This window comes from Alosa alosa, chromosome 1 (assembly GCF_017589495.1).
Source record: "Alosa alosa isolate M-15738 ecotype Scorff River chromosome 1, AALO_Geno_1.1, whole genome shotgun sequence".
Taxonomy (NCBI): Eukaryota; Metazoa; Chordata; class Actinopteri; order Clupeiformes; family Clupeidae; genus Alosa; species Alosa alosa.
Window position 1 is genome coordinate 17,701,832 of NC_063189.1, and position 27,998 is coordinate 17,729,829.

The 27,998-nt window shown below is 45.3% G+C and overlaps 1 protein-coding gene across 2 annotated transcripts; it reads right to left on the reverse strand.

The window, feature by feature from the left end:
- Window positions 1–10: 10 nt before the first annotated feature.
- On the reverse strand, window positions 11–27,998 carry LOC125307036. Of its 2 annotated transcripts, none has more exons than XM_048262765.1 (13): window positions 27,783–27,998; window positions 27,576–27,689; window positions 17,649–17,697; window positions 17,211–17,362; window positions 16,199–16,333; window positions 5,037–5,081; window positions 4,850–4,918; window positions 4,571–4,662; window positions 3,948–4,094; window positions 3,563–3,692; window positions 2,220–2,298; window positions 1,855–1,868; window positions 11–999 (listed from the first exon to the last, which is right to left on the reverse strand). In XM_048262765.1, the coding sequence occupies exons 1-13, from the start codon at window positions 27,879–27,881 to the stop codon at window positions 133–135; spliced, it is 1,992 nt and encodes a 663-aa protein (XP_048118722.1). In that variant the 5' UTR covers window positions 27,882–27,998; the 3' UTR covers window positions 11–132. The 2 variants fall into 2 exon arrangements, with proteins under 2 accessions (XP_048118722.1, XP_048118726.1); XM_048262769.1 differs by lacking the exon at window positions 27,783–27,998 and adding an exon at window positions 25,110–25,200 and having other exon boundaries at window positions 27,576–27,658.

Below are 27,998 nucleotides of genomic sequence, written 5' to 3' on the forward strand. Positions count from 1 at the left end.
GACACAACAATTATGCTCAGAACATTCATTTATTTCATTTTAATGGGTGGAAATGAGAAGAAAGAATGATAAAGAACATAGCAGTAGATAAAAAATAGTCTCATCTTGTCCTGTATAGTATTGTGTTGTGTGTTATCTGGGGTGGGATTGCTTGCGGTACGGGGCATTGCTCCCCTCCATGGTCTTCAGCTTGTCCCGTCCAGGTTTGGGTCGGCGCCCCCCAGAGCCTGTAAACAACGACGTGGAGCCGGCTTCCTGCGGGGAGGGGTCAGAGTGGGGCGGGCTGAAAGCAAGGCTGCCTCTGATTGGCTCAAGGTCCTTGTCGGACAGCATGGAGCTCAGACTGGGGATGCTTGCGAGGGCTTGCAGCCACATCTCGGTTGGGTCCTCCTCGCTCTGAGAGGACGGGTCAGCTGGACGCACGGGGGGCGGGGCTGCTGTCACAGGCTGGGCAGGAGAATTCAACCAGGGCAGATCCTGTCGCCCCGGGACAGATATGCCAGGGGAAACATCCTCCTCCAACTCTGTAGTACCCCCCGTCCCCTTAAGTTTGCCCCAGAAGGAGCCCATGGGACTGGAGGTGGCTGGCCCAGAGAGGCCTGCCTGTCCTGGGCTAGTGGTGGGCGAAGTGCCCCTGCTGCTGGAGGTGGTGGTGGGGAGTTTGCGCTCCTGCAGGCCGACAGGAGAGGAGCGGGGGTTCTCAGGGCTCAGAGACAGGGAGTTCATGCCGCTCACCACCGCCTCCTCCTCCGTCCTCTCCCTCTCCGCACTCCTCCTCGGCGTTGGGACCTCGTCCGCAGGAAACAGAGACTCTCCGGGCCTGAAGAGGGGGGCGGGGGGCGCGGCATACCCCTCCTGCTCCTGCTCAAAAATGACCCTGGGGCTGGGAGGAGAGTCAGGCTGGGGTTCATCCGTCTCTTCAATAGCAGCCTTCATACGATTGGCTTTGAGCACGGCAGCCAGGAGCGGTGACCGGGCACGAGGACTCAGGGTGGCCTCCTGGGAAACAGAGGGAAGGAAAGGGAAGAGGGGAAAACCTCCATCACGTCAACAAAACATTCAGCATCCATCACGTCAACAGAACATTCAGCATCTATCAGTACTGAGGGAGATCTGCTCTGTGTAGAGCATCTCTCTCTCTCTCTCTCAAACACACTGTGTACTACTATGTGCCAGTGTTGTAGTACTCGAGTCCGAGTCATTAGCTAAATTTAGAGACTCGTGACTTGACTTGGACTTGAGCACTGAATGACTCGAACTTGGACTCGTGCATTCGCACTCGCGATGACTCGTCAAGGACTCAACTTTTTTTTGTAATATATCATAAGGCTATAATTGTAGTATGTCATTAGGCTATATTATTTTAATATCTAAATTAGGCTATGTGTAATGCTAATTTTAGTGCAAGGGAATATTAGGCTACTGCTTCGTGTCATACATCGCAAGTCACGTCATGTTCACATGCAAAGCAAACTAACGTTAACTTTAACACTAAAATGCCTGGAGACATAGCAGGACTCGGACTCGAGGCATAGTGACTTGACTACAACACTGCTATGTGCATACAATTTACATTGACATACTGTAGGGGCATCCTTGGACTAGACTAGACTAGACCAAGACCAGGCATGTGCTAGAAGAGGACTAGACCCAGACCAGACATGTGCTAGAACAGGACTAGATCAGAGCCAGAGTTGTGCTAGATCAGGGCTAGATCAGAGCCAGAGTTGTGCTAGATCAGGGCTAGATCAGAGCCAGAGTTGTGCTAGTTCAGAGCCATAGTTGTGCTAGATCAGAGCCAGAGTTGTGCTACATCAGGTCCAAACACAGCTGTGGTTGTGGAGGACAACGTACCTGTCCTGGACCACCTGGAGAGAGGTCAGGAGAAAGAGAAAAGATTAATCTCATTAACATCTGTTACTGTCCAGGGCAAAAAACTCCCATTCCTCACAGTTACTGTAGACATTATCTGGGTTGTTTAATTGCCTTTAGGAGCAGTGAACGTCATGAGTTAATTACTCAGCATAATTTAGTCATTTGTTGTTCATTTGTCACAGTGTAACATGATTCAGCATAATTTAGTAATTTATTGTTCATTTGTTCATATGATGTGTGTTCATGTGATAGAAACATTTCACTACTTGATTACATAAGGAACAATAGTCACTAGTTACAAAGTGAGACAGAGAGAGAAAGAGAGTGTGTGTGTGTGTTTGTACTTTTCTTAGTATCTTGCGCTGCGAATCCCAGAAGTTTGGGGATCAAGTTTGCTTTGTTCTTCCACCTGTTCAAAATTTTCTGCCATACACACACACACACACACACACACACACACACAGTCAGGCACATACACACACACACAATTTATGTCATGTACACGAAAGACATAACAATAAATGACATAACAATAACTGAAGAAACAACACTAAGGCTAGTCCACACGTACCAAACCGTTCTTTCCTCCGTCTTCCCTGGAACCGTATCAAAAAATATTTGTGTCCAAACTGATCCATCTCAACACGACTCAACGCGTTACTTCATATCCCAGGCCTATAGGTGGCACTGTTTGTTACAGAAATTGACCAAAGCGTGCGCGCTGTAGGCTATACAAACAGACAGAGAAGGCTACGACAAAAATGGCTAGTGCAAGGAAACCAGAATTGTTTGTGTGGACTGTTAACTGTAGTCAACTGTAATAATAAACTTAATTTTTACGGTTTGTGAAGGGTGCAGTCCAGTCCTTTATTTGGCTAACGCAGGTACAAATAATCTCCTTTACTTTCTTTGGTTGTAGGATAGTCCGCGATTCACATTAGTTTTGGCTATCACCGCAAGTGCATAGGCTACTAAACGCTAGGCCTACCCAAGTTCTAGGCTATTCCGTCGCCACATTTATAATATTGCTATAATACCTTTATTAGTAACAGTCGATACTTTTGCCTGCATCAAATCGCGCATTCGCATTTAGTGCGCATCTACCATAGGCTTAACTTGAGTTCTAAGCGTCTTTAGACTTTATGTAAGACATGTAAAATAAATGAATGACACCGGCACTACGCACAAATGAATTTAAACTTACACCACACTTCCCTAATAACTTCAGACTAGTTCTCTCGCGTCACTGACAGTAGCTAGAATGCATCAAAAAAACACCGGGAAAAACAGTGTTCAGTCCACCAAGTCATAAGCTTGGCCGCTGAGCAGCACCAGTTGTGATATTTATCCTACTATACTGTGTGTAAATGTAGGTAATGTCATGTATGAAAACTAGTATTGTTAGGCAATACTACAAGTGTCAAGTCCAGGGCAGCTGAGGTGTGGCGATGACATCATCAATACGCAAGTATGCGGTTTTCGCCGTCCAAACGAACTCACAAGTGCTACGGTTTCAGATTTTTCCACCCTGGGACCAGGTTTCAAAAAAGTGCGGTTTCGGGCAGTGCATTTACAGGATTCGTTTGGACGATCGGCCAAGATGAAGCAAAACTGGTGCGTTTAACCCAAAAAGCGTCTCCGTGTGGACAGGGCCTAATACACAGACAACTGACACACAAACACACACCTTGGACTTTTTGTTCTGTCTCCAGGTGCTGCTTGCCTGCAGTCCCCTCTTGAGGATAATTTTCTCAAGACCCTGAATCACATCAGTCTCGTTCTGATACGACTGAAATGTCTCGTGAAGCTGAAGCAACCTGCACACACACACACACACACACACACACACACATCAGCCTGGCTCTCATACAACTGAAACATATCGTGGAGCTGAAGCAACCTGCACACACACACACGTACACACACAGCCTTTGAACACTTACCCCCCCCCACACACACACACACACACAATATCTCTGTTATCTGATCTCTGTGATCACTTGTCTTTCATTTAATTGGTCCAGTAGATGACTTGCCCTGTGTGTGCGAAATCTGATTGGCCGGTGGCTCACCTGCCCCGCCTCTGCAGCTGGGCCATGACCGGCGGGGGCAATATGTGGTGGCTGTCAGGGGCGTCCAGGCCTGTGGACTCTTTCTTCAGCAGTGACTCGATGATGTCTATGTACGGCGAGATGGTGGGATGAGGAGTCAACACGTTACTGAGAGAGGGAGAGAGGGAGAAGGGTAAAGACAAGATAGATAGATAGATAGATAGATAGATAGATAGATATACTTTATTGATCTCTAGGGGAAATTCAAGAAGGGCAGGAGAGAGAATGAAGGAGAGGGAAAGAGAATGAGGGACAGAAGAGAGGTAGGAGAGATGAAGAGTAGGAGAGAGAATTAGGGAGAGAGAGAGAGAATAAGGGACAGAGAGAATGAGAGAGAGGTGTGTTGGGGGTGTTAGGGAGAATAAGAAAGAATGAGGGAGAGAATAGAGAGAGAGATTAAGGAAGAGAGGAGAGTGAAAGAATAAGTTGTGTGTGTGGTGGGGGGTATTAGGAAGAATAAGAGAAAGAGAATGAGAGCGAGAGAGAGACAGAGGAAAACAGTCAGATCATGACCAGCAAGAAAGGAGGCAGTATATTACTCTGGATTCTGTGTGTATGTGTGTGTGTTTGTCTGTGTGTCTCACTAGCGTGGGTCCCTGCGCCCGTCAGGAGGAGGACAGCGGAGAAAAAGAGAGCGATCGACAAAACTGTCCATGGTCCTCTTCGGGTGTTGCAGCTGAGCGTGAACATAATTTTCACCACCACCATCATCACATAATCACTTCTGTCACTATTATCTGTCAGTACAACAGCTAACTACAGCCAACTACAGTACAGCAGCATTATAGTGAAGCTAAAAACTTTTGCCTTCATCTAATAAGAAACACTCAGGGGGTCTTACACACACACACACACACACACACCTGATGGGAGTGACCGTAGCCAAAGGTTCCGTATGTAATCACCATTTCGAGGTCTAATTTACAGATGACCTAAAACACAAGATTCAGTAAATACACAAACACAGAAAATCCTGCTGACACTGCTGTTAAATGTCTTAATGTCTTAAGAGGACTACGACATGCTCCAAGCCCAGGTAGGTCTACATACCTGACGGCTGCGTTTGAGATCCTCATGCATGACCGCTCTCTCTTTCTAAGGAGAAAGATGGAGAAATAACAACCACGGATGGGCACTGTCATCAAACATTCAGTACATATTGTGCATAGAGGTTCAAGCAGATAGGAACAGTAAGAGGGCCCCAGCCGTGACGCAACTGGCTGGGGCACCTGCACCGTACGCTGGCGACCCGGGTTCGATTCCCGTCCCGTGGTCCTTTCCGGATCCCACCCCGACTCTCTCTCCCACTCGCTTCCTGTCATTCTCAACTGTCCTATCACATTAAAGGTATACTATGCAGGTTTAGGTATTTTTGGCGAGTGTAGAGTTCCCTTTAGAGTTGGGATGTATTTATATGTTACTCTGCTATTGTAAATAGCTAACGTCTCATGACTTATCCTCCCTGTACACAATGCAAATGGTTTTGTTGTGGAGGTGAAGGATTAACAACAGGCAAAAACTATCTCCAAAGAGATGATAGCTTCAGCGAAAGTTCTACTAGGAAGACTCGTAGTGTAGCTTACTCCTCCCATGCTTACACGGAGCCAATCTTAGCTTTGCTACTTTTTCGGGAAAGCCCTGCAATCTGATCATTCACTCATTCAATCAGCTAGCCTATAGGAATTCAGTGGGCTCTTTAAATATGTACCACCTAACACTGCTTCTGCTTCTCAGTACGCTGACTTTGACGTCCTAGCTCAGGCTTCCGCGTGGACCTGGGCTCTCTGCATTTTTACATTCGCCCCTTCTGCCCTCAGTGGCGCTCGTTTGCTGCGCTGTTCAGACCTGTGCGTCCTTCAGTCAGGGCCACTGCATGTCGCTTCATCGCTAATCTCTGCCTATCGGAGCCAGTCACGCTCACGCTGTTGCAGCCTTCAATTCACAATAGCCTACTGCCGGGTCGCCGTCCTTGCGCAACTCTGTTGCAGGCCCATGTCGTGTTCGGCAACAATTTCTCAAGCTTCAGCGTCTGGTTGGTAAGGTTATCGTGCTCTCTTCCCAAGCTCCTCGAGCTGGGCTACACTCTACCCACAGTCATGCAACCTGCTTGCCAATGATATTCGGCGGGCAGCAAACTGACTTGTCTGACACGGTTTAACTTTCACTTAAGCCTCCTTACATAATTCCTGCTGATTTTATAATCCTTGCGATTCGTGCTGTAAATTGCTGGCCTGCACCACGCTGCCGTTGAACCCAACCCTGTATTAAGACCTGTTTAATTGATGTTCTACACTCACTGTGGTTATCTCGATGTCTACCTTGGTTGAGCGTCGTCAAACCAGTTGTATTTTTGTGTAGCCTCTTAATTTGCCTCGCTGCTCGTTGGGCTGCATAGGCTTTAGGCTAGGCTACTCGTCTGCTGGACCTTCGGTTCAGGTATCACTCCTTGTGCATGGCTGCGGGAAGCCAGTTCATCGTTGCATTCGTTTAATCATCTGGGATTAAGCGCCCCATACCTTCTGGTAGGAAGTCTACACGGCCTTCCTCGGGTGATTCTCTGCATGCACTTGCCATTGCTCAAACTACTCTCAGCTACGCTGATCTGTGATGTCCCAGGTATGCCGTGACGCCCCCGACGTTCTCAGCTATCTGGGTTCTCAATTTTGGGGGTCTTACACCAAAGCTCGAATCAAAATGACGGCCGCGCCGCCCATGGTCATCAATTGCCAGTATGTCACACAAGCTATTATCTAGGCAATAATAGGTGTTTTCTTTCAATGCCCGTGATTATGTCAGTGTTCATGAGCTGACACCACAGTGTGGGCTCATGCCCACATGGTTGAGCTTTTAATTAGAAGCTGTGTCATTTGTGTATGTAACATATCCTTCTAGTGTCTTTCATATGGTTAAAATGTCTTTTTCTGATTCCGTGATCGTGTATTGGGTTCCTAGGGAATTCTATGGCAGGCCTCACTTTGCTCACTGCCCACCAGTGGGTCGCTTCAGCACTCCATATATTGGTTTTAACCCTTTAGGCGCCAGAGGTTTTTTTCCGAAACGATCAATTTGGACATCTTCATTTCAAAAGGCTATATCTTAAAAGTGATAAGAGATAGAGACTTTCTGTAAATTAGAGAAATATTAAGGATGACCCAAAGTGTATGTAGAGATTAAATGTTTATATCTAATTTGCATATTATGACGTCATATGGTGGCGGCCATCTTGGATTATAGAATTTTCATGAAAAGTTGCATGTTTGAATGATAAATGCACCACTTCTTTCCCCCCAAAATGTCCCTCACCTTCTGAATGCTATATTGCACAATACTGAATGCTCAGGTAAATAGTAAGTAGTGAACAAACTGTGTAAATCATTACTAATAAATGGCAGAAACAAACCAAATGCATGTAGCGTAGACTGGCCTTTGCTGTAGAGATTTTCCATTTACTACATACAGTAGGCACTCTGATTCCATGTATGGGGCACATATATATTATTCAGATGACACACAAACACAAGTAGACAAGACCCGTTTAGTTCAAAAGCTCATTTGCCACGGCAAGGCACAGATCAGGAGTGAGATGACGAGACAAGACAAGAGACAATGTTAGTATTTTTTTTGTTTTTGTTGATGTTTTTTTGTTTTTTTTCTTAGCTGACAAAGACACACACATCACAAGGACATGAACACACAAAAAGGAACACATAGTGTACTGTATGTCCTAAATGATCAGGGAAGTAGATAGCAAATCAACAGTGTAAATCATTACTAAATGGCTGACATTTTTTTTTTTTTATGTAGCAGGCCTTTTGCTGTAGAGATAATGACTCCCTATCCCTATCCATACAGGGCCGGCATTCCCATCATCTTGTGATAGACTATGCATGACCTAATGTGTGTGTGTGTGTGTGTGGGAGAGGGAGAGAGCGTGTCACCACCTCCACCATGCGAGCAGCATGGCCAGATCTGCCTCACAAGGCCGAAAGTGGAGAGAGAATTTGCGCCTCGGACTAGGCCTACTGTCATTCTCATTGCGACTCCCCCACACTGCCACCACGTCCCCCCCTAACTGTCCTATGAGCACTTCGACTCGTCTAACATACCCAGTGGCATTAGACAAAGGCTCCACCACGTTACTGTCGCGATTGTGGAGGAGAGGCACACGCTCAGAAGACAGAAGCTAGCTATGGATATTAGGCTACCTCCAGCCTCGTTCACACACCACTAACACCCTGCTAACTTCCGATGAAACACCAACCTGTGAAACATTATTCCCACCAGTGACATTGGGCAAACGATTCAACGCTTGTGCTTGGTGTAAGCTAAACTATGGAGTAAACTCACTTTGTCCAGCTGCATCATTGCAAGGCAGGGACATCTGAAGCCTCACTAAACGAATCACCGCCATTTTCTGAAGGCAGATATTCCCTTCAGAATCAGGGTCCGCGGAATAGAAGACCCAACACTTCATTTCAGGTAAACTTTTTGATGCCATTAGACGATAATCTAATGCAAATACTGCTGACGTTGACAATATCGCTTCTGACAAAGTGGCTCACACGCACACCAGTCCGGTATTTCATACACTGATTCAATGCGCTGTAGCTAGAAAGTTTTGTTTAAAGCGTGTCCTTTTCTCGACGGGGATGACGATGACATGTCTGCCATCTAGTGGAGTGGAAGTCGAATAAATATGACACCCTATTTGACTAAATCGGCCGCTTTTATTCAGTACCGCATCTTGTCGACTATAGTCGCCTGTGGCGCCTAGAGGGTTAATGGTTACCGGCTGTCCATGATTATGTCGGCAATTTTACATTTTGCTAGTTGTGGTTTAAATGGTGGCCTATGCTGGAAGTTCGTTGATCACGACTACCAACGTAGCCGTTGGCTGGTTTTACCGATGACGATGCTACATGTCACCTGTCTAACCACTCCTTCCTTCTCGCAGGTCAAACGGAGCGGTCCATCATCACTGGCAGACTCAAGTCTCCTTCAGGCCAACGCCGCGCCCTTCATGCACTCTCTTTAGACAACGGGTCTCTGCGTGTCCGTGTGATTTCAGCCCATCTAGTCACGCCATCAGTCTCTTTGATTGCTGACTCGAATTGCTGTTTTAGCAGGATCCTCTGCAAATAATGTGTACTCTAATTTCCATTCTCCATTTTGCCTTGGCTGTTTTGTTTTTGGCAGATATGCTCACCCGAAGTGATCGCGCCAGGGAGGACGTGCAAGTTCCTTTTACATTCTCCTCCCGATCTTTAATTTGCTAACCCCTGCAGGTGCATCATGCCTCCCCTCTTCCGTTGAGGGGATGCAGTTCGTCAAGGGAGAAGCAGTTCCACATATCACACTAACATCTACTTTCTTTCAGGGATGGCAGTGCCGGTTCACAGAATCACGCAATCGTGTGGATCATGTTTCCAGTTCATATTGGAGGGGGGTCATCCCTCAGCCTTCACAAATCTCCCGAAGGCCAGCGCCTTCGAGGATATCTCCTCTTGTAGCACGGCTTAAAACTAGCCTTCCTAATCCCAGCACTTATCACCTGTCTGGAACTGACTCTTGACTGTGTAAAACCGGCACTCACTGATGCACTTTCATTATTGTGCTCTACCTTGTAAATTGTTTTTAATTGCACTGGCATTGTGGGAGAATTGTTTTAGCTTTAACCTGTTTGCCGTCACGTTGGTCTAGGTTGCCCTAGACGCTGGTTGCCCAGCTCACTGTCCAGGTTGCCTTGGGCCGCCGGGTTGTCCGCTCATGACTTCGTCTAGGTTGCCCTAGACGCTGGTTGCCCAGTTTGGTCCAGGTGGCCCTGGATGCGGTTGCCCGGCCGTCATGTCTGTCTGTTGCCCTGGACGCTGGTTGCCCAGCTCATGGTTCAGGATACCGCTATACGGTCAATGTTAACTGCCTGATTCCGGACTTCGACGCAATTGGATGACACTACGTCTGTCATCTGTTTAGATCGCCTATGGCCCGCTATATCAGCTACACATATATTGGTTCCCCGCGATGCAAGGGGCAAAAGTTATGTGCATCATACTCCTTGCCAGACTCAAGTCTCTCCCTGAGCAAATGCTTCCGTGAGAACTCTGGATTCCCAGGGTACATTGTCAGTCGCTTTGAGGAAAAATGTCCTGGCCACATGGAATGTCGCGTGAATGCACACCCCTCCACTCACTCAGGGGCCAGTGCTTGGCGCATGACTAATATAATTTCTGCATCCAGTTGGGCGATATGTATTGCTTATTCTCTCCTCATTGCTACCTTTACTCATTGTCTCTCCAGCAGCCAGTTCTAAACTGTACTATCCTGCCACAGTGGTGCAGCTGGTATAGCAAGCTCGCGTTAAGTCATTCTCAGAGCTCCTCTGCACTCTGAGATGCATAAGTGCCATGGTGGTACCCCAGCACTGATCTGTTCGTTGTCTCGTCATATTTCAGTAACATATGTTTCTTCCTCCTGTCACATACAGGCATGAATTGTCCTGAAGTCCTTTGTCTACGTTGCAAGGTCATGCTTCCCTCGCATTACTGATGCTGCTCATCTTATTTTGGGGGGCTTTCCAAGAGCAGGTGCTAAGGTGTAGCTCACACGCATCCATCTTGGCCTTGGGTCTGCAGCTCATGCATTCATCTCACTCTAGCCGCTGCAGGTGAGCTATCGAACCAGAACACACATCTGGCTTCACAAGCACTAGTCTTCTACAAAACTAGTCATAATGCTTATCTATCCTAAATATTAAACCACATGACTTCGATGCGAATATACTCAAGCACCCATATCAACTAACTCATTGCTCCGGTCCCAAGCATCTGCAACCACAAGCTCTATTCCCCTGCATTGATCCTGAGTACATCATGTTTAACCTTTTAACCCTAACCATGTTTTGCTTCCCTGGTCCCCGTTCACTACCTTAAACTACGGCTCACACTTTACCCGATTTTCAGCAGCCATCTAGCTAACGTGCTGCTTAAATGTAACCTCTCTTCAAAGAGGTTCACTTCTCACTCATTCCGCATCGGCGCAGCCAAGACTGCCGGCCAAAAAGGGCTATCCACGTCATCCATCAGGATGCATCAAACTAACTCCTCTTGACATTTTCGATGCTCAGAAGTTGCTCTCCCATGTTAACTCAGGTACCTCATTTTACCTTCACAAATCCTGGTGGCGGTGGTTAAATTCTGGCATTAAGCCTTGCACTAATTGCTGAAACATATTGGGCCCCAGCATGCGGTAGCTTGTGGTGATTTAGTCTCAGCCATGGGCATGTTGCCCTTTCACTGATTGCCCAGCTCGTTCGACGCTTTTATGGTTCAGGTCACTTCTCGCCCGGTCGCCCGGCTCATGATCACGTCTAGGTTGCCCTAGACACTGGTTGCCAGTTTGGTCCAGGTTGCCCTGGATGCGGTCGCACGCCATCACATCGGTCTAGGTTGCCATATACACTGGTTGACCAGCTCATGGTTTCGAATCATGGTTCCGTCGCCGGGTTGCCGGGCCGGCCTTCGTCTAGGTTGCCCTGGATGCCCCTAGGCGTTGGCTGGTTGCCCTGGTTCTGGGTCCAGGTTGCCCTGGATGCCGGTCGCCCGTCTAGGCTAGATCACGTTGGTCTAGGTTGCCCACCGGATGCTGGTTGCCCCCAGCTCACTGTCCAGGTTGCCTTGACGGTTTGCCCGGCTCATGGCCTTCGTCTAGGTTGCCCTAGGCGCTGGTTCACCAGTTTGGTCCAGGTGGGCCCTGGATGCCCGTTGCCCGGCTCGTCATGTTCGTCTGCCCTGGGCGGCTTGGTCCAGGTTTGCCCAGCTCATGGTTCAGGTCGCCCTAGGCGCTGGTTCGCAGCCATGGTTTGCCCGGCTTCGTTGGCGGCTTCGTCTGGGTTGCCCTAGGCGCTGGTTGCCAGTTCGGTCCAGGTTGCCCTGGATGCGGTCGCCCGGCCGTCACGTTGGTCTAGGTTGCCCTAGGCGGCTGGTTGCCCAGCTAATGGTCCAGGTTGCCTTGGGCGCCCGGTAGCCCGGCACGCGTCGCGTGGTCTAGGTTGCCCTAGGCGCTGGTTGCCAGCTTCGCATAAGCACTAAAGTCCAGGTTGCTCTGGATGCGGTGGCCTGGCTTCGTCCGCGATGTACTAGCTTCGCTAGTCACTGGGCGCCAGATCGTGAAGTGCTTATGGTCCAGGTTGCCCTGGGCGCCCGGTTGCCCCCGCCGCATTGGTCTAGGTTGCCCTAGATGCTGGTTGCCCAGCTCGTCAAGCTTCTAAATCCCACTAAAGCGAAAGCATGCCGCGGGCCCACTACAACCCTAGGTTATGGTTAACACCTAGCTACTTTAAAATTCTGTCGGTGATCCTGGCACAACGTCTTCACCCCGGCCCAGTCATGCTGTTTAATTCATCTTGTATGTATACTAATGTCTCTGCTCCTCAGAACCAGATTACTGAGTCACCGCCCTGGCTGGCATCACTCATCCTTTTGGGGTAGGCTCCCGCCCCTGCCTTCATCCATCGGCAGGAGGCGAGATCCGCTCATCGCTGGGACGGATCGAGGGCGGGGCCCACGCCAAAGACTGTTACCTATTCAGGACTCTATCATGCTTGCATCCAAGCCGTTCCTTTACTAATTAAATCGTTAACTGATTCTATTCTGTCTACTGAGTCTTTCTGGTAGAACTATATCTACTGTATCTAAGGTAATGTTTCGGAAAGCCCTGCAATCGATCATTTCATTCGAGGTTTGGAATTCAGTGGGCTCTTCTTGGAAGTTGCATGGCTGGTTTTCGGTAGGGACCTCTCGCTATGTCTATGCTGTATAGCTTTGCTGGGTGGGAATGATTTGCCTATTACAAGTTTGTTTTGGTCGAGGCGGGGCCCAGCCGCGGTTACCTATTCTGGTGCATCCAAGCACTCGGACCTGTAACCTGGAGGGTTGCCGGTTCGAGGAGCCCGACCAGTGGGATGGCTGGCTGAAGTGCCCTTGACCTAACCCCCCACTGCTCGGACCTGTAACGAGCTGCCCTGTTATGAAGGGACCCCTCACTGCGCCGGGATTAGTATGTGCTTCACCTCACTGTGTGCTGAGTGTGTTTCACTAATTCACGGATTGGGATAAATGCAGAGACAAAATGAGGATTTTCATCTGTTCTTATGAGTAGTAATCAAAACCATATGATTTACTTAATGTTATAGCCTAAAAGAATTGAACAGACTTGAGTTCGGTATTTTGGGTCCGGCCCTCCTTAACGGTCCCAGTTTGTCATGTAGTACCTTGGGGAAATTAGTTGCCCACTGTCACGCCCGGCTATGCCGTGCTGGGTATGTTTCTCCCTGGCTTGGCCCATTGAAATCGTTGTTGCGTGCTTATTATGTTGAACTTAAGAGAGATTGGGAAGAGGGTTTACCGTGGCTACTACTGGCGGCCCGTGCGGTAGTACAGGAGAGCACAGGGATTAGCCCCAACGACTTCGTTTTTGGGCACAAAGTGCGCACCTCTTTATCGGTGTTGGGTAGTGATTTAGATGGTGGTGCGTAGATTTTGGCCGATTATGTGCATGGCTTTCGCCGAAGGTTGTTCTTGGCTTGGAAGTTAGCTAATGAAAATCTATGTGAGGTGCAAACTAAAATGAAGCGATGGTACGATCTTAAAGCAGAGGTAAGAGTGTTTAGCTCTGGTGTTCAGCAAACAGTTGTAGTGTGCACATCCCACCTTCTGGCAGGTGCAGGACAAAAGAAAACTATACTCATTTGAAAAAATATAATGTCCGCAACACTGCTATTGACTCCCAATTATTTATTGCAACGTTTCGACCCTGCTGGGTCTTCTTCAGGCAAAATCATTGGTGTCCACCCCTGAGCGGAGGAGGAAAACACAACGTGTTCACGTTAACTTACCTAAACCATATTATTCCTCACCATTGCAGGTGGTGGGTGATAAGACTGCTTATAGACCTGTTGGACTGTAACTGGCTATTGGGGAGGGCGCACCTGACGCTTCTCAGGTGGCACCTGGGGATGGGGTGCGGGGTCCGGATGATGCGGTCCTGCAGGCTCGGCTTAACAATTCGGACACGTTGGCTAGCTTGGACAGCCTCTTAGGGCATTTGGATGGGGAACAACGTAATCAGTTAAAATCTTTACTTTCTGAGTTTTCGTCTTTATTTTCCGACACACCAACCTGCACCAATCTTATCGAACACGATATTGACGTGGGGGACGCAAAACCCATTCGACAGAGATTTTACCGTGTTGCTCCGGACAAACGTAAAAGTATTGTTTTCATTTCAAATATCATGATTATCACGGATGATTACCACGGTGTGGAAACCGTGTGTTTAATCCTTCCCAGCTTCATCCAAGCCTGCTTTTGACATACAGTAGGCCTGGTACAATGAAACAAAACTGGTACCCTACTGATTCTGTTATCTACTTGATGGATTTAATTGTGGCACAAAGCCAATTATACATGACCAAGGAAAAAGTGAATGGGACAACACAATGTCATGGTAACATTATGCTATGAATTAAGAATGCTCAGCTCAGCCAGGTTTGTTTGTGCAGTCAGGATGTAGGCATATGAATGTGAATGAAAATATGCCCTCCAGTAGCAATAGGCCACCTTAAAATGCACCAGAATAAAAGAATCACATCTACTCAGTAACAATTTTTTACCCTCCCACAGCACCCCCTCTATGAGCACCCCCAGATGAAAATGAGTTCCAGCGTCCCTGGTTAAATGTTGCACTTTTGATAAGGTTTTGCCTATATTTTGTAATAGTAAATGCTGTCACACTTTTTGAAACTATTTCAGCCTATTAGTCCTTTCTGAACATATTGAACACACTTTTAAAAATATCGCGATAATACCGAAAACCGTGATCATTTTGGTCACTATAACCGTGAGGTTAAATTTTCATATCGTTACATCCCTAGTACAGACTATAGAAAGGTAAATGCGGTGACAAATGCTGACTCCTTTCCACTACCACGTATCGAAGATTGTGTGGATCAGGTTGGTAGTGCTCGATATGTAAGTAAATTTGATTTATTAAAAGGATATTATCAGGTACCGCTCACGCCTAGGGCGCAGGAAATTGCTGCATTTATTACACCTTCAGGGTTGTATTCTTACACCCGCATGAGTTTTGGACTGCGTAACGCCCCCTGCATGTTCCAGTGTCTCATGAACTGTGTCATTGCAGGGTTGGGCGGGTGTGCAGTTTACATAGACGACGTGGTGTGTTTACGCAGACACCTTGGAAATACATCTGGCGCGCATACATTCGCTGTTCGAGAGGTTGGTGGCAGCAACGCTCACGGTGAATCTCGCGAAATGCGAGTTTGCCCAGGCCACCGTGGTCTATTTAGGCAAGGTGGTGGGGCAGGGGCAAGTGCGACCAATTAGGGCTAAAGTATTGGCCATTGACTACCAAAAAGGAAGTGATGCGTTTTCTTGGGATGATTGGGTTTTATCGTAATTTTTGTTGTAATTTTTCAACCGTTGTGGCTCCACTCACCAATCTGTTAAAACAATCGGTGAAGTTTGTGTGGTCCGATTATTGTAAGCATGCCGTCACATAATACTGATATGCACGACACTTTTTGGTTGGCTTCCCACTTACTGACTTCTGCAAATCATTCGTTAATAAACCACCATTTTATTTAAACAGAGTTCAGCGTGGTCTCCCCTATGTCAGCTCTACTTTGAGCCAAGCGGTCCTGACACCCACCCCTGCTAAAAAGCCCAAAAAAATGTACTTAAAAAAAAAAAAAAAAAAAACAGTAAGAGCGGCACTGCGTCTGTATGTCAGCATGTTTGAAGGAGAATTCTGGCGATTTTTTACATAGATCTCTGTCTTTCGAGGTCACCGAGTACGGTAGGTATGTAAAAAAAAGGGAAGAAAGGAAAAACAATTGGTTTTACCTAGGTCATGTTGCTGTAGCCAACAGCTAGAGCTTACAGGCAGCTACAGTGCTACACTCTGGAGGCATGAACATAGGGGCTCATGAACAAAAATCATGAGAATAAAAATTCTCCTTTAAGTGCGTTTATAAAGTGTGTTTGGGTGTCTTACATAAGACTGTTTATAGGTGTGTGTTAGTTAGTTAGTGAGGTACCCCCTTCACTGAAAAGCGATTGGGCGCCTTGAAAAGCACTAAATGCAATCTGTTGTTTGTGTGTGTGTGTGTGTGTGTGTATGGGTGAGTGTCTTACATTCATTATGTCGTGCAGCTTGACAATGGTCTTGCCGATGAGTTTGGGGACGCCAGAGTCCTGCTCGAAGAAGATGAGCTCCAGGACCACGATATGGTGGACCGTGTCCAGGGGCCTCTCCTCTTCCTTGGGAATCTGTCAAGTCAAATTTATTTAAATAGCACATTTCAAACACAGGGGTCATTCAATGTGCTTTACATAAACAAAAGAAAAGATTAATATTAAACAAAAGCATAAAAGGGCAATAGTTAAAAATAGTAAATAATTAGTTATTAATTAATAATTAGTTAAAAAGTACATTATAATTAAAAAGAAAACATGAAAGACACAAGGTAGACTAATTAGAAGACAGAATTTGTAACTCAGTGATAACAGGGAGTGCATTTGATCAGTTAGCAGAAGGCATCTGAGAACAGTTTGGTCTTAAGTCTAGATTTGTCTACAGTTGGGGCCTTTTTGATATTTTGGTTTCAGAGGCCGGTTCCAACTGCATTGCAACTAAAAGCTGCTTCACCATGTTTGGTTCAAACAGCAGGTTTTACTAACCTGTTTTGCTCCTGAGACCTGAGAGGTCTGGAAGGTGTGTACTGATGAAGCATGTCTGATAGGTAATTAGGTCCCAATCCATTTAGTGATTTGCACCCCAAAGTTCACACAGGGAGTGGTCATCAGACTGATTTGGACATCTCTCATGCGTGTGTGTGTGTCACAAGACTAACAATCTACCTATCACTGGCCACTGGTGTGTGTGTGTGTGTCACAGGACTACCCGGTTACTGACCACTAGAAACCTCAAGGGTCATCCACGTGACCACCAGCAGCGAATGTGTGTGTGTCTTCATGTGTACCTGTGAATGGGAGACTATATACTATATGCATTCATGTGTGTGTTCATGTGCATGTGTGTATGTGTAGACTGCACATGGTGTGTGTGTGTGTGTGTGTGTGTGTGTGTGTGTGTGCTCTTCCTCACCTACCTGAGCGAGTTGTGTGTGTGTGTGTGTTTCCTCACCCGTATGGAGAAGTACATCCACTCGTTGAAGGCAATGGCGACGTTGTTCCCGTTGTTGGCCTTTTGGTCATTGTAAGGCTGGAGGCGGGTACACTTGACCTTTCCCCCTACACTCACCCTCATAAAGCTCTGAGTTCCCCTCTTCACAGATACTGGGGAGATCGCAAGCTCAGGACACACACACAGACACACACACACAAGTGTGTGCATGTGTGAGGTATTGCTCTCTCCCTTTAACATACATACACACTAGGAGTAGGCCTTCTGCTTCTCTTTCTCTCTCTGTCTAATATACACACACTAGGGTATTGTTTCTCTCTCTCTCTTGCTAAAACACACAGACTCTGGTGTGTAAGTCACCCATTTGATTAGAGGTTGACACCTGTCAATCATAGAGAAGGGCTCAGGAAGACAAACACACTTTAGGTGAAAGGATACAGTTCTTGAAATCCCTACAGTCTTTGACATGGACTGTCAGAACACCCCTCTGTGGAGATAAATCAGGCCATTGCAGACAGGGCAAAGAGCAAGATTAATTATTACAGATTACAGATTAATGGGGAGTAATACAGGGCCGGCACTAGGCAGGGGCCAGGGTGGGCTAAGCCCACCCAAGCATTGTGTCTTGCCCACCCAAAGTTAAGATTTTTTTTTAGTTGTGCATCTGTGCAGTGTGCAGCTTCAAACCCGACTTGGATGTAGAAGAGTTGGTGTTGAGTGTAATGGTAGCTAGCTGGTACATAACTGTGTAGGCCTATGTATGTGTGTTAGGTAGCCTAAACCCTCCTCCTGATGCCTTAAAGGAAAACTCTGATTCTCGAAATCCCTGAGTACTGTCTGTACGAGTAAAAAAACAGAAAAGTTTTTATTCACAAGCTGTTGGGCTCCTGAATCAAACCACGACATGCACCTTGAACTGCACAATGCACCTTGCACTTTAAGCCCTGGCATCATGTTTTTGTTTGTTTTTATGTAATGTTCGTAATTTTATGTAATGTTCTGTTATTTTTTTGTATTTATTTGTCAAGTTGTCATGTTTTCACCCTTTATTTACGTTATTTTCGATAGTTTTGTGTTATTCTTGGTCCTTTTTTCTGGCTGATAACTAACGGTAACGTTAGTGTCTATTCGACTGGGCTGATGAGCTTGCCTTGACTAGCCATCCCTCTTCCATCTGATGCTGCACATCCTCTGTCTGGACTCGTCTGGACGGAAAGATTGCTCAGGGCAATGGGCCTACTCTGCGAGAGATCTGCAGCTGCCACGACCACCGAGCTGCGGCTGACCTGCGAGCTGCTATAACGTTAACGTATAGCCTCTGACGCTGGGTGCCTGCAGTCTGGATTGAGTGCTGACGTGGGGAGCTCTGATGGCGACATCGGGAGCCATGAAGCAACAAACGGTCCTTGCTAAAGCCACCGAGCTGCTGATCAGCAGGAAGATCGCCCAATATGACTTCAGACTGTTGTTCTTCCGGTGCTCTGCGCTCCAGACTGCCAGTAAATTCTCTGAGTTGGTCAGTGAAAGAACTTTGTTGGTCTTGCATTGGCAGTTTCACGCGGGTCATCATTGCCCTTTTGGAAATTGGACTAATTTTAACATGATTATTATTATTTTATTTATTTATTTTCAATTCGCTGTGTTGTCTGTCTTGTATGTCTTAGTGTCACGGGAACGCTGGCGACTACGCCGCTCCGTCCGGCATCTTTTGTGTTTGTTATTTTTTAAATGTTTTTGTCATGTGGTGTCAACGCTGGTCAATGCCGTCTGGCATTTTTTGTCTTGTTGTCTTTTGTCAATGTCTTGTATGTGGAGCGCTTTGGGTTACACTTTGTGCATGTTAAATGCGCTATACTAAATAAAACTGACTTGACTTGACTTGGATCTACTTTTAGTGAGCACTTTTAGTAGTACAAGGTTTTATTGTATTTATGGGTAGGGGTAGTCTTATTTATTCATGTTTTAAAGTTAAGTTTTATTCTATAACTTATTATTACACTAGTATGTGATAGCACAGTTGGAGTGGAGTCAGGAGTTCATTTCACTGCTTGTTGTAGGTCTATGACTATGCATGTGACAAATAAAGAAACTTGAAAAGCTTGAGTTGCTGCAGCCAACAGCTAGAGCGGCCAGGCAGCTACAGTGCTGTACTCTGGGGGGGCATGCTGTTGGCAGGGATGGGCAAAAATACATCAAAATGTATTTTAAAATAAAATATCAAATACCCTCATTTTAAGTGTCAAAATAATCAAAATAAACAACATAATACATTAGCCACACCATTTATCAAATCAAAATACTGTATTTTGAAAGTACTAAACACACTCTTTAAAGGGAATTATGCGAGGCTGCTGTTTATTGATGATAGTTCAGCTTTCAACACCATTGTTCCTTACATGCTGGACTCTAAGCTCAAAGATCTTGGACTAAACACCTCCCTCCCTTTCTTTCTGGCAGACCTCAGGTAGTGAGAATGGGCCAGTTCACCTCAAATTCCATCATTCTGAACACAGGAGCACCACAGGGCTGTGTCTTGAGCCCACTGCTCTACTCTCTCTACACCTATGACTGTGTGTCATCTCACAGCTCCACTTCCATCGTTAAGTTTGCTGATGATACAGTAGTCCTGGGCCTCATCTCTGACAACGATGAGACAGCCTTCTTGGAAGAGGTGAAAAAGCTGATTGCCTGGTATCAATGAATAACTGAATGTTAGCAAAACCAAGGAGCTAACTGTAGACTTCAGAAGGAGGCAGCAGCAGACTTACACCCCTCTCTTGACTGATGGAACACAGGTAGAGAGAGTTGGTAGTTTTAAATATCTGGGAGTACACATCTCTGAGGACCTGACCAGGGGTACTCACATCCAAGCTCAGGTAAAAAGGCCAGACAATGAATGTACCATCTAAGACAACTCTGGAAATTCAGGTTCCCCCCAGTGATTTTAAAAACATTTTACACTGGGGTCATAGAGAGCATACTGACGCAGTGTATCACTGTGTGGTATGCCAACAGCACTGAGAAAGACCGCAACACCTTGCAGAGAGTGGTGCGCTCAGCCGAGCGCATCTCTAGGACTTCTCTCCCCTCCCTGCATGATGTATACATCAGCCGTTGCAAGAACAGAGCCACTAAAATCGTAAAGGACTCCACCCATCCCAGTAACTGTCTGTTCAGTTTGTTGAAGTCAGGCAAGCGCTTCTGCAGTTTGAAGGCCAAAACTGAGAGACTAAGGAAAAGCTATTTCCCTCAGGCCACATGGACATGCCAACTCTTATGAATGTCATGGACTCCATCCCATTTTAATAACATTTTTATTATTTTATTATTATTATTATTCATGTCACTTTATTATTCTATTATTTTGAATTATTTATTATTAACTTCTGCTTTTAATCTTATCTGTTACTTAGATTATTTCTACTTTACACAGTCAAGAAGCTAACCAGACTTACATTTCACTGCGTGTTATATACTAATATAACTATGTATGTGATGAATAAATCTCTCTGAACTCTGAACTGAACTCTTGAGTATGATATCACTGTGCAAACCTTCCATATATGTCTATTCATCCCATCATCAGTACACTGACTCTGTTGATAAAGTACAGTGTTTGAGAGCAGCAGCTTTTCTCTGCCTATGAGACATGCCGTTAGGCCAGTGTTTTTCAACCTTTTTTGTGGCACGGCACACTTTTGACACTTAAAATGTCCCACAGCACACTAACATCCTGTGTGAAGAAAAAATAAACCTACCATAGCCTAAAATTTCAAATAATACACAGATATGGGCTTATTATGGCTTCTATGCAAGACCTGCTCAATAAAACCCTCTGTTTCATTTGTAGGTGACTATATCTAATTTAATTGTTGTTATGAACTGTTATGAAATAGTGCAATCATACAATCAATGAGAGCATGTGGTTATAAATTCTTTGATGCAACAGTTGCTTTTCTGGACCAGTGAGTGACATTTGGGTAATTTTCTGCGGCACACCTGATGATCTCTCACAGCACACTAGTGTACCCCGGCACAGTGGTTGAAAAACACTGCGTTAGGCTACCTGCAAACAGTCAACAGATCAACTACTGTATGATCTGGCTGTTACATCTTATAGATGTAATATATATTATACATCTGTGTCAGAGATGCATTCAAAAAGTCACAACTGCTTGTCAAGTGGTATTTCTCCAACTTTTGCACACTTTTTATTTATTATTTTTGATTTCTCCTCCATCTACCCATGTCCTTGATTGCCTAGCCTTTCTGCCCCCCCACCCCCCACCCCACCCCACCCCCATCCCCAACACACACACTTACATCATCACTGTCATCACTTCACATACATACAGCACTCCTCTACATACTTGCTGCACACTGCCCCCCACACACATACACAGCACATTGTCTTCAGGATCTTCTCCAACACACATCCTCTACATACTTACAGCACACTGCCCCCACCTACCCACACACACACACTACACACATACACACACAGTCACTGCTCCACTCCCGCCCACACACACATCTTCACTGTCATCACTCACATACATTACATACAGTACTCTGCTTGCAATAGTAAGTCCCTGACCCCCCCCAACACACACACTTACATCATCACTGTCATCACTTCACATACATACAGCACACTGCTTGCTACAGTAAGCCTCCTCTACATACTTGCTGCACACCCCCCCCACACACACAGCACATTGTCTTCAGGATCTTCTCCAACACACATCCTCTACATACTTACAGCACACTGCCCCCACCTACCCACCTACACACTACACACACACACACACACAGTCACTGCTCCACTCCCCTCCCGCCCACACACACATCTTCACTGTCATCACTCACATACATTACATACAGTACTCTGCTTGCAATAGTAGTCCCTGACCCAACAACACACACACTTCCCAACACACATCCCCAACATACTTACAGCACACTACATACACAGCACATTGCTTGCTTATTGCACACTGCCCTCTACATCAGCACACTATCCCACACTGCCCCACAACAGCACATTGTCTTCCAGGATCTTCTCCAACACACATCCTCTACATACTTACTGCACACTTACCCCCTTACCACACACACTACACACACACACACACACAGTCACTGCTCCACTCCCCTCCCCCCACACACACATCTTCACTGTCATCACTCACATACATTACATACAGTACTCTGCTTGCAATAGTAAGTCCCTGCCCCCTACATACACAGCACATTATTTCATCAGGAAGCTTCTCCAACACACATCCCCAACATACTTACAGCACACTGCCCCCAATACACAGCACATTGTCTCATGAGGAAGCTTCTCCAACACACATATTGCACACTGCCCTCTCCCCACATACACAGCACACTATCCCATCTCCCCTGTCATCCCCCAACACACACACACCAAGACCCTGGCAGTTGGGTTAGCCCCTTGAGCCGTGGATCTGCCCAAGGTTTCTTCCTTGGTAAGGGAGTTTTTCCTTGCCCCTGTTGCTCTTGGGTGCTCCTTGTTGGTGCCCCCACCCAATCCCAATCCTCCCCACCTTTTTTATGCAGCCCTTGCCACTTAATCTACTAAACCCCCTTCTACTGCACTTTTTACCCCCCATTAATGCACAAATAGGCTGACACCAGACATAATTTCACTGCATTTCTTACTTCCAGTAACTATATGCATGTGACAATAAACTTCCTTGTATCCTTGTATCCTTGTATAAAGTGGAGACAAATCTCAGACATTGTCAATGCATGCCCAGATTGAGCAACATTACAGAGCAACCAAATAACTGGTTATTGGATGATAAAGTTCTCAAGAAATTGATTATTAATTGATCATTAAAGGTTAGTATGAGAGGGAGTGTATTGTGTGAGCAACCTAACTAGTTGAATCGTCTTTGTGAATCTATGATCACAAGTCTGTCTGGGCAAATTACGTCAGCACCAGCAGTTTTGCACTTTTCTGATGTTATCACATCACCAAGGCTATTGGTTTTACCAAAAATATTTGGCCGTATTTTTAAACTACAAAAATACACACATAGATTTGATACAAAATACAAAGACATTTTCTTTAACAAAATAAAATACAGATGAAAACATGCTATTTTGTAGGCCTGTTTGAAATACTTATTTTAAGTATCGTAAACGTGCTAATTACCAACCATTTCGATCGAAAATTCTTAAAACAACGTTTTTTAATACTTATTTTTTTAATACTTAATAATATATATATATTCAGGGCTGCCAACCCACGCATTGGCCGTGAGACGCACACATTTGTTTAGTTTCACACGCTCACACGCCACACCCCCGATTTCTCACGCTGAAGTGTCAACCCGGTCGGTCAAATGATGAATGAAAGATGAGTTTATCTATAGATCTACCTGTTGAGCCACTCGTGATTGACTAGGTGGTGAGGGTGTTCAAGAGCACCCCCTGTCTGTGGAATTTTCTAAATTTTCTCTCATTTGCCATGCTACTTCACAAGTCGCATTTTCTCCCGCATTCAGACGCATTTTCTCCCGCATTTTCCTGGCTTCAGGTATGCTTTGAGTATTTTTCACACTGAAGTGTCAACCTGGTAGATCAAATACCTGGCAGATGAGGTTCAAATAAACTAAATCTATACATATATCATCATATATCATACACCATGTGAACGAGTGATATCTAAGCTTTCCAATGATATCAGCGCCAGTTGCTGTGATAAATGTTTCGCGAGAAAATTAACATTGAACTTACATGCAATTTAATCATATTTGCATATTGCACACAGTGCACACCCATTACTCTAGGCTAAATATCTCACTAACCCTTCACACAACACATGGCATATACCCAATATCACAATAAACAGCAAACCGTACAGAATAGGATGTAGGCTAAAGCTCTGCGCATATGGTTCCTGAGTAATCCGGTTTTGAAACTGCAACACATAGTCTCATTGGGGCGAAATTATATTGTTTTCTAATGTAAACTATTTGTCAGTACATACATTTTTGTAAATTGCTCAGCCATAGATTATTCCACTATATGCTTCTTATATTGCCAGGTTCCAGCCAATCCCACTTACACAGATAAATGAATATATTTCTATTGGCACATTAATGCAAAAATATGATGAAAATCAAATAATGAGACACAACAATTTTTTTTTTCTTAATTTAAAGCCTGACATAAGCCATATGTAAATCACATCATATGTTCCCAGATATGGGTACATCCATGAGCATTAACTGTAGCTATAGGCTACAATGACCAATATCTTACTTAAATTAACTAGCTGAATAACACAGGTGACCACTTCTGCATAATTTCATGGAGTGCACACATTTTTGACCATTTCTGAACTGTGAAATGTAGCATAATATGTTTTGTGGTTGTGAACTTATTGCAATATCACCAACTATTCCACCTGTGTGTGCATGGTTATAATTCTGAAGTGCAAAATAGTTTAGGCTTCAGCACAAATATTCCCATAAAAATAAGCAAGTCTGATCTCTGAATGAATTTTGAAAGTGCTCACGATTGATGCATTTAAAAGTTAAAATATACAAATATTTCTGAGGACATCCTTGATGTGATTGTCGATCAGTCCAGTCTTTACGCTATGCAATGTGATCCAAATAAGCCCCTGAACCTTAAAACCTCTGAACTTGAGCAGTTCCTAGGCACTGTGTTGTATATGTCCTTGTTTGGATTGCCAGGCACCCGCATGTATTGGAGCAAGTCGAGCAGAGTGTCCCAAGTAGCCGACACTATGTCATTGAATAGATGGGAGATCATCAAAAAGTTCCTCCATTTCATCAACAATAACAGGCAAAATGAAGACCCACTCTACAAGGTGCGGCCACTGGTGGATCACCTGACCTCAAAGCTGATGTCCATTCCCATGGTTGAGAAGCTGGCGGTGGATGAGCAGATGGTGCCATTCAAAGGGAAGAGTATATTAAAGCAATACCTGCCAAAAAAACCAAAGAAATGGGGCTACAAAATGTTTGTTTTAGCTGGTTCTGATGGTCTCCCTCACAACTTTGAGGTGTACACTGGGAAAGTTATACAGCCCCCTACACTGAGGGATATTGGAGCAAGTGGGAATGTGGTCCTCCGCCTGGCCCAACCTGTGCCTGTGCACCAGAATTATAAGCTCTTCTTTGACAATTGGTTCACCAGCGTACCCCTTGTTCTGACACTCGCTAAGCAGGGAATCCCCTACACTGGAACTGTTCGCGGCAACAGGCTACCTGGGGCAAACCTGAAGTTGGATTCTGAACTAAAGAAAACAGGACGTGGGTCTTGTGAACAGAAGTCAGCTGTTGTTGGTGAAACCACCCTGAATGCCTGAACCCTGAACGCATAGGCGTTCATTGGGCTAGCCTACATGGTTTGATACGTGCTATTTGCTGTTGAACTTGCGCTTCACCTATTCTATGTTGATTGACAAAGCCATAAAGTATGGCCCATAATGCAGCCTACAATGATTGTGTTGTCTGATGATCTAGCTATCCTCTGCCATTCAGAGCTCCGGAAAGTTCCCAGACATTTTGAAACACCTGTTAGCAATCTCTGATGTCGGAATATTCAATGGCTACCCGACAATATCTCAGGGCAAACTCCAAAATTGTTCGTCTATTAATTTTCCACGGTTCAACACATTAGCCTAATACTAGAACATAGTTTGGCTGGCTTTATTCATTTCTGCCAGTTAGTGCTTTTCCCCCTGTGCAGGGCTCTACAGTGCGCCCATTTCACTCGCACATGCGAGTAAAAATGATGGCGTGCGAGTGCAAAAAAATATTTAGGCGCACTGGTGCGAATGACTTCTAAACATGTCAATGTTTGTCTACAAAATACACCGCAACATCGAGAAACATGTGCAAACCATAGAATCACGTCGCGAATGCAGCATAAAAACTACACCTCCCATCAACGTTAGCAGTTTCGCGTTGTGACTCGCTAGTAGTCGCTTCTATCAAATCCAAAAGCGCAGAAAAAGCGGAAAGTTAGACTAGCCAGCCAAGATGCAAAGATTGAAGAAATTAGTTCTTCTATCCACCGAATTCATCGGATATAGGAGGAACAGGATGAGATTCTGAGAATGCAGTGAGAGAAGGAAAGGTAGCCTAACATGCCTTTTAGCCCAGTTGACGTATTGGCTGCAAAGTGCAAAATATATTTTATATATTTTATTCAAAGGTACGCTACTGATAACTCCAGGCTTCCACGCATGCTTGTTTGTTTACACCGAATACAAGCTGAAGTGCAAAACGAAAGTAGGCCTAACGTTTGCCTACTGCCCCCATCAATGCAGATATTTAAAAAAATAAAATAAAAAGGATAAAAAAATATATATCCTTGATAGCCTATGTTGGGTTTTGTGGAAGAGAAAATGGACTGTTTTAGTAGTAGTATTAGGCAGTATGCATTCAGATAGGTCACCATGGGCATATTTGGATTAGCTACAGATGGATTCACAAATAAATAAATTAGCCTACATTTGGCAGGATACTTGATATATAGACTAAATGCAAATATGGCAATGTATTATATTATTTTACATTAACAAAATGTAGGAAAATAGAACAGACTGAAAATAAAGTAGGCACTGATCTTTAAAATCCTGTTTCCTGTAGCCTAAATGTTGTCAGTCATTCTTAATATTTGCAATTGGTGCATTGGCATGTTTAACTGTTAGCTGGAGTGTAATGCTAGATTATGTGTAAGTTAAGTACAGAAGTGACTGTGCGCCCAAATTTTGGTCTGTGCTCCTAAATTTTTTAACTTGGGCGCACAAGTGCTCCTGGAAAAAAATGTTAGTGTAGAGCCCTGCTGTGTATAAGTTACACTACATGCATTATTGTGTTCGACACTGTGGATAGCCTATCTGAGACGGTGGTCTGGTTTAAATGAGTTACGTTGTGAAATTGAGAATGGCACAGACTAAATCGTTTAGTCTATTTCTTTGTATTGTGAAATTGAAATGAGATATGGACTATTACAATCAATAATATGTTGAAATTAATTAAAAGTAATCAATTTCTATGAAAAATCTATATCTGTTGTGTGCGTGTGTCAAGGTAAAGCCTAGGCCTACCGTGCGCATACTGTACTGCGCAAAAGCGCCACTTGCGCCTAGGCTATTTCATTGTATCGCCTTGTTAGGCTATGCGCGGGGTGTGCCAACTTTTTATGAGATAAAGAGACCTTAAAAACAAAAAGATAATTCGAGCCCTAGTGACGTTCCTATACATGTATCATAAATAAGTTGTTTTGACACAAGGCAATTAGAGGAGTGAATGCACGGCCACCTGTGTTGTGAGCCTAGCGTTAACTCACCGCAGCCCCGCGAGTAACTAGCGTTTGAAAATAATCCTCCTCAAACTCATCGTCCGAGTCCGTCTGCTCACGCGGCGATGCGCCCCTCAGCAATTGAGCTATTCCGTTGGTGGTCTACAGAGGGGAAGAGCGCGTGGTATTAGCGGGATTGAATATGAAGCTATGATTAATCGGGGAGTTTTGGGGTGTCGGTCACATAGGCCCTACCTGCTGACTTGATTGGCCTGTGGTAGATCTCCGCGGGATAGATCCAGCCCGGGACGTAGAGGCGCGTTGGCTACCTTTGTCGTACTGAGCCGCATCCATTCCCCACGTTCTAGGTCGACTGTAGCCCACGATTAATGTTAATCTGGGCTGCTGAGGCTAGCCTATTTCAGAAGTGAGTAACAGAGAAGGCGCGTCGACCCACGTTTGGAAGATGCA